The sequence below is a fragment of the Macadamia integrifolia genome, chromosome 10 (genome assembly GCF_013358625.1).
Source record: "Macadamia integrifolia cultivar HAES 741 chromosome 10, SCU_Mint_v3, whole genome shotgun sequence".
In the NCBI taxonomy this organism is placed as follows: Eukaryota; Viridiplantae; Streptophyta; class Magnoliopsida; order Proteales; family Proteaceae; genus Macadamia; species Macadamia integrifolia.
In genome coordinates this window covers 30,183,703-30,201,041 of record NC_056566.1, presented here as the reverse complement: position 1 = coordinate 30,201,041, position 17,339 = coordinate 30,183,703, and the positions used below count along the sequence as shown (strand labels likewise).

General features: G+C 37.5%; 1 protein-coding gene and 1 pseudogene across 2 annotated transcripts; one reads left to right on the top strand and one right to left on the bottom strand.

The window, feature by feature from the left end:
* Positions 1 to 7,751: 7,751 nt before the first annotated feature.
* Positions 7,752 to 10,488, bottom strand: LOC122091645 (F-box/FBD/LRR-repeat protein At1g13570-like). Of its 2 annotated transcripts, XM_042661678.1 has the most exons (5): positions 10,000 to 10,488; positions 9,867 to 9,915; positions 8,607 to 9,420; positions 8,367 to 8,522; positions 7,752 to 8,286 (listed from the first exon to the last, which is right to left on the bottom strand). In XM_042661678.1, the coding sequence occupies exons 3-5, from the start codon at positions 9,414 to 9,416 to the stop codon at positions 8,005 to 8,007; spliced, it is 1,248 nt and encodes a 415-aa protein (XP_042517612.1). In that variant the 5' UTR covers positions 9,417 to 9,420; positions 9,867 to 9,915; positions 10,000 to 10,488; the 3' UTR covers positions 7,752 to 8,004. The 2 variants fall into 2 exon arrangements, with proteins under 2 accessions (XP_042517612.1, XP_042517611.1); XM_042661677.1 differs by having other exon boundaries at positions 8,607 to 9,915; positions 10,000 to 10,487.
* Positions 10,489 to 10,908: 420 nt separating this feature from the next.
* On the top strand, positions 10,909 to 13,832 carry LOC122091644 (annotated as a pseudogene).
* The last annotated feature ends 3,507 nt before the right edge of the window (positions 13,833 to 17,339 follow it).

The following is a 17,339-nucleotide window of genomic DNA, read 5'->3' as shown; positions in this document are numbered from 1 at the left end:
AATACGGATATAATACCTGTTCTATCCGTACATAGCCTTATGATAGGTGCACGTACACGGTTTGGGCACTCCCGTCTCTTCTGGCACTGGCTCGGACTTGTCGGGCCAGCCGGTGTTTAAGGTCACCCGTGCCATCATAGCCCATAAGGAACTCGCTCTAACATCCTCTGGCTCGGTTCCTGCATGGTTAAACCGGTTCAACCGTGAAATCAGACCAGGCTTAAGAAGCGGGATATTACAGTACGACTGCATAGTATCACCGTGTCCCATTCCACGGGCCACCAATGTATTTGTGTTTAAGCCGATTACGGTATCTAGTCTAGCAATGCATCATATTAATAATTTAAAGTCATCCATCTCATATCTCAAAGAAGGAATAAGCATTTAGTAATTAAATATATCAACATATCAAGTCATAAAATGAATTTCATAATGCACATATCAATGCATGCAAATAGCATTTGAGGATGACTAGACTACACACAATAATGAAATGATGACATGACTAATCTACGACAATAATGAAATGATGCAAAATCACTCAAAAAATAAAAGTCAATGTCCTCTCCCCACTTACCTAATTGTGTACAATGATCACCCTTAGTACGAGGAAGATCCGATGTGCGATGACGTGAGTTTCTAGTGAAACATATCATAAAAGAGGTTAAGCTTAGTTCATCTCCACTTTAGGCTCATAACCAATGGGGTAAAATGATCCCTGCATGTTTAAAATCATTAGAGAAGGTTATCCGACAACTTTGGGCCTAATCGGAATCCAATGAGTTGGAGTGGTAGGCCAACCGGTGAGTAGTTCACTCATCGCTCGACACAAGGGCCCTATAAGGATTGGCGGGCCAAGAGCGGTGGGCTAGATGTCCACCAGTCCTTGCTCACCACTCAACCTAGTGGCTCTGTCTAGTCTGACGGGCTAAGAGTGGCGGGCCAGGTGCCTACCAATCTTGTTAGCCGATAGAGCCAGCAGCCCATCTAGGACAGGTGGGCTCCGGATTGGTGAGTCCGACCATTTCTAGGCACACACCACTCAAAATTAAAACTTTACTGTTCACTCCCATTCTTCATCCCACCTTGGAGAAACCACCACGGGTAGATTCGATCGTATTTTTCATAAATTTAAGGTCACATATTATGATTCTAACATATATCTATGATCGATTAAAAGTTCTAAGCTTGGGTTCTACCTCTTTGCTCAAGAACATTTCAAAAACCTCAAATCTTCTCTTTAGCTCAACAGATCAACAAATTATTTTCAAATCTTACAATTTCTTCCTCTAAATACTTCATAAACAACATGTAGGTCCTTTGTTAAACCTTAGATTCACATTCTCAAGAGATACCAACAAGATCTAAAGGATTCCTACCCAAATTGAAGGGTTTCACTTAGGGTTTTTGGGGATTTAAAAAATATAGACTTTATTCACCACAAATCGTAGATCTCGAGATGAGGATCACCAATCCGGTGTCAAAATCAAAAGATTCAACCCAGCATCGCACAACAAGGATCTTCTTCCCCTCTTTCGTCCTCCTTCTCTTCTCATTTTTTTTTTTGTTCTCTCTCTCTCTCTCTTCTTTACTTTACTCACATACCATGTAAAACAATAAATGAGGAAAAGAAAGGTAATAAATGCTATTTATATTTAGGTCAAAATATCTAATGTCTAGAGTGGTAGGTCACACTAGTGGGTTTGACCCACCTATGACCACCGACCAATTGGCCAAAACTTAGCCAAAACATTAAGATTTTTTATGGGGCTCAGCCCCGACACGTATTTCACTCTCGGTAATTGATTAAAATGTGTACTTGGCATAAAACACAACCATGTACCTTTATTATGGGTACATGGCCCGGTGATACGTGCAAATGCACGGCTTAGACAAACGGACTTCATTAGGCACCAACTTCAACTCATCTAGCCAACTCGACTTTAGAGTCACCCTTGCCATCATATTCCATAAGGTACTAGCCTCAGCTCGCTCGAGTTCAAGTCCCATAAGACCAAAAGGAACCAATCAAGAAATTAGACCGGGTTTAGAAAGTAGGGTATCACAAGGGCCAAACTTGCACCCCTAAAATCTTATGTGCTTTCTCTTAATCCGTTATGAATCACAATGCCGTCAAAACTTTAGAGGGTTTAATCCAAGACCTTAAGGGATTAAGTGGGAATAGCTCCAAGACCCCAAGGACCTGAAAAAACTAATGTAGAACTACAATTCTATAACTTCCAACTTCTCAATACTTTTTCTTATGGTAGACAGATGATTATAAGTCTTAGAGCTAGATAATGTGGGATTATTCTCAAAAATATCTCAAGATTGATTATATAATTACCCTAGTTCTTGTTGTATTTAATGTGACGTCCAAGAATACAGTAAGTATACTAGACCCGCTTGAGAGATCGATGAGGGTGTGCAAAACTTTAGTCCCCCTTCGCCAAAAGAGAAGTTGTTGAGTTAGTTGATAACCTCTAACAGTCTTAACATGACACAACGCGTTTTAAAGCCTTAAGGCCCACGAGCCAAAGAAAATAATATTATGTCAATGTTAATCGGAACAGGTGTTATATAGTGCTTTCACAATTTTTGTTTATCTTATTTCTCCTTAATTTTCTATAGCTCGTAGTCAATGTGAAATTACAAACGCTAGGCGACACAATTAGGAGATGAATATTTGTCAAGATTTAAATGCTTTGAAGTAAAATGTAGTATTTCACCAGAAAAAAAAAAAGTGAGGGAACATTTCTCTTCCCTTGCACTTTTTACGGATTTTAGACGTAAAGTGTAAAATTTCCATCATAAAACTTCAACTTTATAGGTGGAGGGACTCTTAGGAGTTTAAGGGGGGGCTGTCAGCTAGTTACCCAAAACATAGAATAGTAGATCCCACTCTAAGAACTCTGTGTCATAAGAGATAGCTGGAACAAAATAGAATGAAAAAGAAAAACGGAAATATTTCATTTATTTCAATTTTGAGATTGCTCATGCAACAAGGGTTAAATCAATTTTTTTTGGTAGCAGGATTAAATCAATTGATTATTGAATATTGTTAGAATAATTGTATACTATACTTTTGTTTCTTTTGTCCTATCCATTTTATGTGTAAACAAATAGGGTGAAGATAAAAAAAATATAAGAAGACTAATATTCTTATTTGGGAGAGGGTTCTAAAAGATAGGGTGGCTTCTGCATTATCACAGGAATCAATGAGAGTGCAGGTGGAATCATCAACGATGATAGAATTTTTGTCTTTCATGTGGGGCAAGGCAATCATTTCACCCTCTCAAGTGTCTTGACTTAAGAAACACACTAACTTAAATGGTTCTTTTTACCTCTATATTTTATGGGAGAGCAATTTGCGTTCTCTGGGTCTACTTCACTCCTCCCTCAAAAGTGATAAAAATATACTTTCATAGCAAGAACCAATAGAAGAGAAATAGACATAGAAAGCCATTGGCATATGCTACACTCTCGTATGGGAACATAATACCTGTTTTTTTTTTTTAACATTTATGTCAACAAATAAAGTCTCCATTTTCCGTTTTGAAGAGCAATGGCTTCCAACATGCTATAATTATCTTGGTTTACCAACACAAATTGACTATAAGTGCCATGTTGTAGCTCAGTTGATGCCCAAATGTTTAGTACATGCCATCCATATCATTTAAACATGGTTTTGAATCTCAATCCATTCTACCTTCTTTAAGTTTGATTATCATACTCTTGAATTGTTACGAAAATTAAATTATGTGTGAGGTGTGGGATTTTTTTAAAGAAGAGTTAATTCTTATAGGAAAAGGTTGGATGCGTCACCAAGAATCCAGGATACCCTACATATGTCATCATTTTTTTGCCCTTTTGAAAAATACCCCCTCATTTTCTTGTGTTCAGTCCTATGATTGGTGTGTGCTGCTAGCTTATTGAAAGCTAATGGCATGCCCAAACCTCTCCTAATTCTTATACATATAAGGTTATTTGATAGAGAATTGAATCCTTTCCAATGGACCCACAACTGGGAGGATTTGATCATGCACGGATGCACCCCTAGCTTTGCCTAGCTGTCTGATGCGCGTTGGACATTGGAATGGATCCTGATGCTTTGATAGAACTCTAATTTTAATAAGTGGCCAGTCAAGAGAATTCCTACCATTGATCCAATGATCATAAATAAAAATGCCAGATTTCCAAGTTGAGGAGACTCTTTTCACTATAAATGAAGAGAAATTTAATCTTGTATTGTACCATGTTTCATATTTTTAAGGACCAAGTTTTCTTTAAGCCATGGTGAAGGATGGCAGTCATGGCAGTGGATTGGGTATACAAAAATAGTGAAGGGCATTTCAGACCTTAAACAACTAGCATGAGTAATGACGATGTAAGATTTTGGGAGAACCCTCCAAAAATGAAGGAAATATGTTGGGTAATTGTATTACAATTTCTTATAAAAATAAAACAAATTGCAATACAAAGCTTTTGCAGTAGAAACTACTATGATGTTGTAGTATTGATCCTTGGCTAAAATGAGACAGAGATAGACTTCAAATAGATGTTGAATCACCACCACAACAACTGAAGAAGCTTCAATCAGAATTGAGGTTGAGTCACACTTGTAGTGCTGCCTTTAAGGTAATTGATGCCCTCTACTGCCAAGAGTTGTTCTGCATCTCTCCCTCTAAGATAAACAACTTTCCACTAGAAGATGAGACAGTTCTTCTAGTCCCTTCTAGGAGAAAAAAGCTATAGCACAGTAGCCCCCTCTAACCTTATACAAGACTTAGAGAAAATAAAAGGAAGAGAAAGACTTGTATGATTGCAAAGAGTAGAAATAGATGGAGTGTCAATGTGTGAATGTGTCTCTGCAAGGTATTTGGTTAAGTTTATATAGACCCAAAACCAACTCTTGCACCCTCTTGGATTCTCCAAAAGTAACCTCCAACTAATGGCAAGTTAATTAGAGAATAATGTCGTATGGACATGAATTGAGAATTAATTCAATAAATTGAATTAATCCTAATTAATTCCTTAGCCCATCTCACCACTCATGGTAATGACCATGAATGAAATTTAGAGTTCTCATAGGGTGTTATTGATAATTTTTTAGCCCACCTCCCCACTCATGGTAGTGACCATGAATGGATTTTAGGGTACCCACATAATGATATTGATCATTTACCTCCATTTGGCAATAACTTATAGCATGAATTAAGAATTAATTTCATAAATGAAATTAATCCCAATCAATTCTCTTTTCCCACCTCTCCACTCATGGTAATGGTCATGAATGAAATTTAGGGCACCCATAGGGTGTTATTGACCATTTTCCACTACCTTGACCCTAAGGGTCCCACACCATTACAAGTCATAAAACACATAAAAGAAAAATCTCATTTTGAAACTTAATTATAATAAAATAAATATAAATTCTAACAATTCCCCACAAGTTTCAAATGATATGAAGGACACAACTGCTGTGACTGTATTAGACACTATAGGACGTATCGTTGTAGGTGTCTTTCGGACTTGAACCTACACTAGGTCTAATGAGTCGCGCTACAGAGTACAGGTAGAGTCAAACTCCTTGAACCTTTCCTCATTAGTGTAGCTGACCGATCCATCAACCACATCTTATAAATCAACTTTTTGAGCTACCCATCATATAATCACTTTGGACTTTTGGATTGGCCATATCCCTTATCTTGGACTTATGAATGTTTAGAAAACTTACCTATAAGTTCTCATTGACGGTGGCCACACCCCCTACATCCACTTAGGTTAGTCGTCAATGTGCACCACAATTAACACACCCCCACATTTCCTGGGATTAGACTAATTAAGAGCTTTACCGCTCAACCTTTCTCCTTGTGGTGGTACTACTATTACCATCTACATCTTGAAATGAATACTTAAATAAGCAGTAGTACTGAGCTGGTCACCCATGACATCGTTTGTACCCCTTGAACCTAATTAAGACATTAAGCCTCTTCATATAGGTAGGGTGTCCATCACATGACTTAAGGATTAGGCATCAACCCCATTCCTGTAGATGCACTACACAAGTTTTTAACAGACATAGGCTTTGTGAACATGTCAGCTTGGTTACTTTTTGACTTCACATAATCGATAGCTATCATTCCTTCATCTATGTACTGTCTCACAAGATTGTGTCTTAGGCATATATGCCTCCTTTTACCATTGTATATTCGGTTCTTGGCTAGATGTATAGCCGCTTGATTATCACAATTTAGTGATATCGATGGTATCGATTTTTACCATAATGGAATATCCGCCATTAAGTTTTTAAGCCATTCGGCTTTCGTTCCTACCTTTTCTAAGGCTATGAACTTAGCTTCCATAGTAGAGCATGTCCCATAAGATTGCTTTTTGGACTTCCATGAGATGGCATCACCTGCTAGTGTAAATACATACCCACTAGTAGCTAAGGACTCGTTTGTATCCGAAATCCAATTTACATCGCAATACCCACTAGTGTAAATACAAATCACTTAAAATCCTTCCATAGTGAAAAGGGATCTGAATTTATGAGAACTCGCCCTCTAATGGAGGACTTCCATGAGATGGCACCCTGCTAGTGTAAATACATACCCACTAGTAGCTAAGGACTCGTTTGTATCCGAAATCCAATTTACATCGCAATACCCACTAGTGTAAATACAAATCACTTAAAATCCTTCCATAGTGAAAAGGGATCTGAATTTATGAGAACTCGCCCTCTAATGGAGGAATGGGACCCATGTAAAGTATTGATTTTCATTCCCAATCAATTTTTGAACTAATCAAATTGAAAAAAGTTTAATAGGTTCCAAGTGAAAATGAGGGGTAATCTAAGTATTTAAAAATAGCAAAGGAGAAAGAGATGTAAAAACTAAAAGCAGGGGAGTATTATGAAAAGGTAAAAAGTATGAGAGTTTTAGTAAACATTATGTTGAGAGTGCTAGTAAATTCCCCTTCCAAAATAGCATGACTCTTTGACTGAGAAGGAAGGGTGTCGGACTCTAAAAATCCACAATGCCAAGGCTGTGTTTGGTAGCGTAAAGAAGATTTTCTTAGCGTAAGAAATCCTAATTATGTTTGGTATGTTGTGAACAAAGAGAATATTTTTTTATTTCAAAACTCATCTTGGTAGTGATGAAATTTTTTTGTGTTGCCATTAAAAAAAAAAAATCTTGCCTAAAACACAAGAAAATAGAAAAACTTTTCTTCCCTCTTGTTCTATTGGTAGCCACATAGAATTTTTTTTTTATTTTCTTTCCAATTCATTTCTATTATTTTCCTTTCTTCTCTTTTCTAAATTTTTTTCTTTTCGTCTCTTCTCTTGGCTACCAAACAGGTAAGAGAAGAAAAGAAAAAAGAATTTGATTTAAGAAATTCTCATTATATTTGATAATGTCCTGAGCCCACAGAAGATTCTTGTTTTGAATTTGAAAATTCACCTTAAGAATGGTGAAAAAAAATATATTCTTACCTAAAACAGAAAAAAATAGAATAACTTTTCTTTTCTTTTCTTTTCTTCTATTGATAGCAAAATAGACATTATTTTTTAATTTTATTTGTTTTTTTATTTCATTTTTGTTCTTTTCTTTTCTTCTGTTCTCTAGATTCATTTTTCTTTCATTTCTTTTCTTTTCTTCTCTTGGCTACCGAACACAGCCTACAGAAAAAATTAATCAAGTGAAAAGCTGTAAAAAAAACATAAAATGAATAGAAATGGGGAAGAGAGATGAGTGCTACAATTGCCATATCATTAGGATCCCAGAGAGCAATAAAAATCAAGCCTTGGTCACTAGTTTCAATTGGAGCGCTCTTCAACATATGCATGTGACCTCAAACACACCTAATGCTAAGACACTTAAAATAGGGGAGGGGGGCTTGAATGCTTGACACACCTAATGCTAAGACACTTCAAATAAAGGGGGCTTGAATGGAGCTCAAGTGGTCACCAACTTGGATCAATTCTATTCAAGTTTTGAAGTCCTAGTACACAATCTCTGCTTGTGGTGAAGCTCTTTTGAATCGAAGCAATTCTTTCGACAAAGTCAATACTGTGTCAGTGTCATTTATCTCATGACAGATTTTCATCGTCTCAAGCACTGGCGAATTGGCAAGGATAAATTTAACAAGTACCAATTCAATCTCTATGCCATAGAATTGAGAAATATGTACAACCCGGAGTCGGTTGAATGTAGACTTCAATTGATCCTTTGCTTCTTGAATATTCATAACAAGAGCAATCGCAGATCTCCTACTATGCCAGAGCTAGAGAATTGAAAAAGTCAATGAGAGCAAGAACCATAGGAAGTCAAAAATAATAAAGGATGGTGCCACAAGTAAGTTACCATGATGTCAAGCTCTTCCAAATTAGGGAAGCTATTAAGGAAACATATAGCAACTAAAATCTCATGCATATCCTCTGCATTTAATGAGAAGGAGATGGTCTTCAAATGATCATAAGTAGAAGAAAGCCTCATTTCCGCATCACTAACAGTGAAGTACTGTAACAGAATCCAAACAGATGTAAACATAAGAGATTGCATGCCAATTGCCAAGTGAATATGAAAATAACAAGGTTCTATTACCTGTAGAAAATAGCCTCTTAACTGAAGCTCTTGAATACTGAGTAGAGAGCCAAGAATGTTGCTAAAATTGTAGGTTATCATCTGTCGATCAGGATAAGCCCCCGTTGTTGCATAAAAGCTTGCATAAACTAAAAGTCTCAAATCTTTAAGGCATATACCATCGAAATTTCCAGAGATATGCAAGTATTTGAGTTCTGGATTGCTAATTTCAATATGAGTAGGACCATCGATATGAATCAATGTCAACCTTTCTAGTTGATGGCAGGAAGAAACCAAACATTTCAATGCTACATCAGATATTGTAACTCTTTGCAAATACAAACTTGTGAGACAGCTAAAACCTTTGAACGTCACAGGAAGTGTGATTATGCAGTGAATCAGCATTAGACGAATCAGTTGTTTAAAGGAGAATAGACATGGAAGAACACTATGACGCTCAGATTTAGAAATCTGAAGTTCAAATACAGTCAAAGAATGAAATGAGAGAGAAAGAATCCAACTGTCTATCTCAGAACAAGTTTGCAACTGCGAACTAGTGATCTTAAATGTCTGAATTGGGCCTCTATGAACTACAAGAACATGATTGATAATTTTCACAAGTTTATCATGATCAAGTGAACCATTAGAACTTGGAATACATTTATCATTGAATATGAGATGTGGAAATGAAACCCATTTGTATCTCCAGTTAGTTGATAGAACACTGGTCCTAACCATGTCTATCATTGACAAACGTGAAAATATGTTTTCTAGTATATTTTCTGGCACATTATCCAACTTGTCTTGAATTGAACACTGAACAATTTCCATCCTGCTGTTATCATAAAAACATCAGACCACCGAAAATGCTACTAAAATAATCATAGCAACAAAATATAGCTATTGCAAGTTATGATAGAAATGCAAATTATTGGCAGAGACCAAAAATGGACCCATAAGCTACACTGAAATGACTAAAATTAATTCAATTGCCCAAAGCATGAGAATTAAAAGCTCTCTTAGTTATAGGACTCCAATGGTCATATTGGAATCTAAAATCTGAAAGGAGCCCATCTCTCGCATGACCCAAATACACACACTCACAGTTAGAGTTGTTTGTCTAACCAATTGCCACTCTTCATTGATTCAGAAGAGATTTTAACAACCTCTTCGAATCGAACTAACAAGTACATAATCTCACACCCTCAAACAACTAGGGATATCTTAACAAAGAGGAAAAAAGGAGAATCAATCGAAAATGATAAGAGGAAAGGAATGAACCCTTAAAAGTGCCGGAGAGAGATAATTGAACCCTCTGTCTGCAATTTCCCTGTGAAATAACCCAGAAGAAAGATTGTTTTAGTTTATTTTAGTAAATCTAAGACAAGAAGATCTATAGTAGAAGTTACCCTACCAGTTACTGATGATCGTCTACACCGTAAGCTTCTCGTCTACACCGATGACACCGACAAGCAAAAATCTGATTAACGATTTAGAATTTATACTGCCACTCTGCCTCTCTCACTCTCTCACTCTCTCACTCTCTCACCCTTACGGCTTTCCCTTTTCTTTTTTTTTTTTGAAGAATTCCTTTGCGTGTTGACGGAGAAAAGAAACAAGTCCACTTGATCTCTGAACCCAATACACAAACATCAATCACTTATCAATTCCTCGCAGCTTCCCAACTCGATTTAGAATTTATACTGCCACTCTCACTCTCTCACCCTTACGGCTTGCCCTTTTTTTTTTCTAGAAGAATTCCTTTGCGTGTTGACGAAGAAAAGAAACAAGTCCACTTGATCTCTGAACCCAATACACAAACATCAATCACTTATCAATTCCTCGCAGCTTCCCAACTCGATGCTTGGTTGGTACAATTTTTTTTTCTTTCAAGAAATGTAATTATTGAAAAAAAAAAAAAAACAACAACAAATCCCATCTAAATGAAATCAACTGACATGGTACTTAAGTTTCAACAAATCCCACTTAATACTTGAGTTTTAGAACCTTAATCCCAATTAGATGGGTCCCTACATCAATTTCTACGAATAAAATATAGTGATTTTACCACCACAAAAGTTTCCTTTACCTCACTCCGTTGATTCCATTAATAATAGTTTTCATATAGTTATTCTTAGAAGAAAAATTTACAACATCAACTCTTAAAGAATGCCATTATTAAGAACATTTTTTATATTTTATTAAATTAGACTCAATTCCCGTATAATCAATAAGTGTTAAGTGAAAGAGTTCAAATGACTGTTATGCCATATTCATTAAAACTCATGTTTTCCTCTTTCATGCACCCCTACTTATACTCACCTTCACCGAAACATCAAACGCAGAGGCGTGGATTATGGTACTTCTCTGATTAGATTGTTGAAGAAGTTGAGAGTAGCATTTGCAGAGATTCTCTTTTGCAAAGTCTGGTGGGATCACGCCAGAGAGCCTATTGTAGGAGAGGTTCAAGTAACGAAGTTTATCTTCACCAAAATCTGCGGGCAATGATTCGTTGATCAGGTTGGACGATAGATCGAGAACTTCTAGAGCTTCAAAACTGTTGGGCACACCTCCAGAGAAGTAATTGCTGCTGAGGGAAAGGACGGTGAGATTAGGAAGAGTTGTCAAATTGTCAGGGATCTTTCTCACCAAGGCATTGTCGGATAGGTTCAAAAATTGGAGGCTATTGAGCCCACCGACGGACTCCGACAACGAACCAGAGATGACATTGTTGGAGAGAACTAGTGATGGAAGCTCGGAAGCATTGAACAGCAAAGCAGGGAGAGTTCCATTGAGAGATCGAAATGGCGAAGGTGTTCGATCATGCCCAAGACTGGTGGAACCGAACTCAGAATCTGAATACTAGGGAGAACCAAACTGATGACGCGAAGAGAATCGCTGGTTGTTCCCGTCGTCCCAATTCTGACGCACGTGACTCCGTTCCATGAGCATGCCGTATGGTCGTCGTAGGTCCAACTCGCTAACACCGACAAAGGGTCACTCAGAACAGAGTACTTGAAAGAGAGTAGAAGAACTCCGTCTAAGTTATGCCCAAGCGACCAATCCACAAGGAGGAGAAGAACAGTAAATCCCCACCACAAACCAAAACAATTGCTTCCAAAACTCATGCTTTCTCCCAGTGATGCATCATCAAGCAGGGCATCTGAAGAAAAAGGAAACGATGCCGCTGTCGTTGATGTCGCCATGATCTCTGATGCTCTAAAGGATTGCCAATGGTCCAAATCTATGATTTGGGAAAGGTGAATTAGGTCTCAATTTGAGAGGAAGGCATAGTATCTTATTACATTGGTATTTTAGGTACTTCATATGTAGTAAGGGTATTTTGGTATTAGAAATAAAATATAGTAGTTGACATTAGCATATAAGGTATATTCCTTAACAGTGGGTGATAGTAGGGGTCTGAGTCTGTGCGTATATAAATTTTCTAATAAAGAATGACATACATTTCTTGTCCACCGGGATTCTGATGTTCACTTTAACATGCATCTGTCTCACAGACTTTGATTTTTTTTTTAGAGAAAATTACGTCACCCCCTGAACTTTGGTCGCTATTCAATGTCACCCTCTAGATTTTTCGGAACACCAAAAACACCCAAATAATTTCAAATCAGTCCCTGCCATTAGCAGCCGCAGTTATGTGATAGAATTTCTGTTAGTTTTTTTTCTAAAATACCTAAAACACCCCCATATGGTGTGAATGAACAATATTACCCCTCATGTCCCATTTTTTCTACCCAACTTTGGTGGTGTAGAGAATCACATTTATTATCTATTACAATGCTTTCTTAAGCTTGGTCACGGGGTGGTGGTCCTGACTCATGCCTATGGAGACCGCTATGGGGTGCGTTATATGACTGGTGGTTTGAAAGTTTATTATATACCTTGGAGGCCATTCCTGATGCAGAACACATTACCGACAATTTACGGGACACTTGCCGATTTTAAGGACAATTCTCATTCGAGAAAAGATATCTTTGGTTCATGGACATCAAGCCTTCTCAACTCTTTGTCATCAGGCTCTGATGCATGCACGCACCATGGGATACAAAGTTGTGTTTACTGATCATTCACTCTATGGATTTGCTGATGTCGGAAGTGTCCACATGAATGAGGTACTGCAGTTCACATTGGCAGATGTGAATCAGGCTATATGTGTTTCTCATACAAGCAAGGAAAATACAGTGTTGAGATCAGGTTTACCCCCACAAAAGGTATTTGTAATACCAAATGTTGTGGACACAGCTATGTTTAAACCCGCAACAAGTAGACTTAGCTACGATAAAATTATTATAGTTGTGGTAACTAGGCTGGTTTACCGGAAGGGTCCAGATTTGCTTGTTGAAGTCATTCCCAAAGTTTGCCGTCTGTGCCCAAATGTTCACTTTATTATTGGAGGAGAGGGACCAAAACGGGTACGATTGGAAGAGATGTGGATAAAACACTCACTACAGGATCGTGTTGAAATGTTGGGGGCTGTTCCTCATGCTCAAGTGCGGACTGTCCTGATTTATGGTCACATATTGTTAAACAGCTCTCTGACAGAAGCATTTTGTATCGCCATATTGGAGGCTGCTAGTTGTGGATTGCTTACTGTCAGTACACGAGTCGGAGGTGTCCAGAGGTTCTACCTGATGACATGGTTGTCTTAGCAGAACCAGTGCCAAGTAACATGGTACGGGCAATCAAGAAGGCAATACACATGCTCCCTCAGATTGATCCACAAGAGATGCACCTCTGTATGAAAGAGCTATACAGTTGGCATGATGTTGCTAGAAGAACAGAGGTAGTATATGACCGTGCATAAAAATGCTCTGATGAGAATCTTCTGGAGCGTCTCTCAGGGTACCTCACATGTGGTGCATGGGCAGGGAAACTTTTTTACTTGGTAATGATCATTGATTTCTTGCTATGGCATTTATTAAAACTATGGCAGCCAGCAGAGGATATAGATGATGTACCTGATATCAAGCATCCTCCTTTTATCCAGACGAATGTTGTTTTTGGGGATTCCATTAAGGACTAACAAACTGCTATCATTGGAATAGTTGCCTGACTTTTACCATGCTGGTCCATCTGATAACACAGTTTTCATTCTGTGCTTGGCAAATCTGAACTTAGAAGTGCTTATATATTGGTCCTATGCTATTGTAAATCTCATATTTGTTGGTGCAAACTTACTGACAGGGTCCATATTATTGAAAGGCATTCTTCTATTTGTTTTTTTTTTTTCCCCTGTACCTGGCACTTGTGGGAAGCTTGAAATGTCTGCGGCTGTGAGATTCTTTTGGAGAACTTGCATATGGCTCAATTTCCTGCTGGATTTTGGGAGGTACAGTTAATGTTATTGAAATTGGTAAAATTGTATAATTTGTTTTGGTTGAGTTGGGAAATTTTTGTTTCTATATGCGGAAATGTGTTGTTTGATCGTTGGTAAATTACTTCTCATTAGAGAATCAGGATTAGAAAACTCTGGTGGTAATTTTTATTTTTTCTTGTTTTAATTAATGCAAAGTTCTCTTGTAGAGCCAACAAAAGTCTCAATCTTTGAGCCATGCATGCTCTCATCAGCGATCAAATAAGCAAAGCTTTTGTTTTAGGAAGAATTCAAGTTTTGGAATTCATAGTTTAAGATCTATCACTGTTATCAAAAAGTATCCAAGTTTTACCACAAAAGTAGGTTCCTGAAATCGGCAAATATGCATCAACCAATTCGGTCTCAGTGGGTTTGGCTGCATGGCCACATCTATGTTCCTGGGTGAACCCCTGCAATAGTATGGACTTGGTTCATATTCTCTTACAACGGGTAACAGTTCCCTTTATTAGCATCTATTCACTTCCTGCAGAGAGAATTGATGATGCATATGAAGCGGGTACAGGAATGGTGCTTGATCTATTATTTGGTCCTACTTAAGGGAAAATCTGACTTATAGAGGTAGTTGCGAACGTAACAGATCCTCTTATGCAGGGAAGACATGGAGATCAAGGTATCTAGTACATCTCGACATTTCCAAGCCAGCCTGGACCTCAATCTGCTAGCTTCAGATTTTTGAGTGTAGAACTAGATGTAGGGCAAAGAAAAGTTTGGGAGTTTGACTGAAAATAAAGGTGAAACTTCAGTCTGCATGGACAATTTTTGTGAAAAAAGATCGCTAGCTGAGGCTCAGCTGAAAGCATTCGTTCTTCATAACACATTTTTTCAGAATTGTAACTTCTCAAAGCAGTATCAAACAAGGTTGAAATTTCACCAACAGAATCGGGTCTGTTGATTATCGCCTGGCCAGAAAATAATATTTTAATAAAGCTGAAAAAGGTGCAATATGTTGGTTGCAGGAGAACTCAGAAATAGAGTATGAATTTCGTTCTGTAATTTAGATTTTAAAACCTAGAAACCAATCTTAGAATTTCAGAGAGATCGTAAATAGTCTTTAGTATCTAATCTGGAAAGAAACAAAACTAGGAAGAAGAAGATACATACAGATCAAGAAAGCTGAAACTTGACAAAAAAAAGAAAACAAAACAAAAAACAAAGGTTCCAACCTGCTTTAGAAACAAGGGCTAAGGGAAGAAGAAGATAAATAAGGGAAGATCTGACCTTACATGGAGTAGGATTAAAACTGAAACAAACTGTACTCAGAAATCTCAACCATAACTCTAGTAGTATCTTACAAAAATACCCCTGCATCTTTACTAATTCCCAATCTATCCCTACTGGAACCAGATGCCAACTTTAGGCCTGGTTCTCCTTGATCTAGGCTTCCAAACAGGGTCTTGTTTGGCCAGCCAAGCAGTGCATTTGCATCAGAGGGACAAAGAAAAATTTGCCCATTGAGCAAGCTTCATGCCAAGTTAATTCACCTAAAAAAATATGTATGAAACAGCCTCAAGGGTTGGTGGGGGGAGTCTGGCCAGAGTGCAAAGAAAGGTTTATGTCCACTTTGTGCTTGGAAAAGCTCAGAATGTCTATTGAACTAAAGGTGCTTCATCTCCTAATATGTTTCCATGCACTATTCTTTAGTGTTCTGTTGAACTAAAAGATGTTTCATTTCTAGTATGTTTTCATGCATTATTCTTCTTTATGGTTTCCCTTTCTGAACAAAGATTTTCGTTTGCAAGTTTGTGAATCATTTTCAATTCATCATTCTCAATCTCATTTTCATATGCACTGTAAGATCACATTCATTACATTAGTATTCACTGGCTAGCTAGCAGATACCATAACTGACTCTGTAAAATATAATCAGTAAGCCTAACGAATCAGGGATCTGGTAAATAATGGAGAAGTGAACTTCAGGGATCACTTATTCCATTTCTTGACAATTATTGAAGAGAAAGGGAAAATACAATGAGGTGAAATAACTGAGAGAAAAATACTTCAGCCATGTAATTGTTGACTCTGGGAGGAAGATCAAACTAAAGTTACTAAAAGCGTAGATGGAAGATGATATAAAATCAGAAAACATTGTTGAAAACCTTCTATGGTTGATATTCAATTGAATGCAACTCTTCCAAGTCAGGATTTACAATTTCAGAGAAACAAAATATTATATTGTAGAGAATCAGCCAATTGTTGGAATTTCGGAGAAGAAATTGCAGAAAGCATGAGGATTGACATATGCAAAGAACGAGAGAAGCTTTTAGGGTTTCTCTTTCTTCACTTTTTCTATTTGAGACTTGGGTGATTGGGAGGGGGCCAAACGATTTATATGCCATTTTGTAGGCTGCTACATTGGAGTAACAGGCACCTCTTACCCTCCCCTTCCCATTTAAGTCTAACAGTCTAAGAATCCCACCCTTGCACTCTAAATGAAGTTTGGTCAGGCTGAAAAATGACTAACCTTTGACTAGTGGACTTTGAATGTTGGAGACATGGCTTCCACTTTCTATAAGGCCGCGGTTGAAAATATAATTTTGTCAGTGCATTCCTGTAAATTATAGTTATCGACCAAACCAGGGGTAGATTTGCAGCTCCCGTACTGTGAGCTAATCGCTTCATGTTCCAAAAAGATGCAGTTTGTGGGATTTATCCAACTTTGAGGCCCTTAGTTGGAACAAACTTTTAAACCAGGCTGCCCCTGGTAAGCTTCCTTTTATTAAGAAGTTAGTTGTTAGAAGATAGGGTCATTAGTTGAAGACCATGGAACCAACCTGGTTCCTCAACATAATATTAGATCTAAAACATTATTTGTTTGTGAACTATTGATTTTAAAGGAGACTACGGTATCTTGTTTCCTTTGGTATTTGACAAGTACTTGCTGACTTGCTGATTAAAAGTGGCTAAAGGGTAGATACTTCAAGGATTATGGATTTGAGCATTAAAGCTTTGTTTCTTTGATGTTATATTACTCGAGATGGCATAAATTACAAAGTGTTTGACCTGTACTGTGTTATTAGGGATTAGGGATAACTCCTTGTAGGTAGTTGCAGCAAAGTTCCGTCGTAATAGGGATTAAGGATTACCCCTGATAGTTAGTTGCAGCAAAAGGGTTCATTTCACTAATGTATCACTACAAGAAAAGTGATTTTCGGCTACGATAGTATATTTTCCGGTAGTAAGGCTTCCATCATTAAATATTATTTTCCACGACAGTAACAGTTTTTTCCTCACAAAAAATAATTTTCTGTGATAGAAAGAATATGTCCGTCGCTGAATATAGCTAGAATCATTCCAGTATTGAATTTTAGGTGACCGATAAATGATGCTGCCACAAAAAACTCTATTTTCGATGGCAGTTC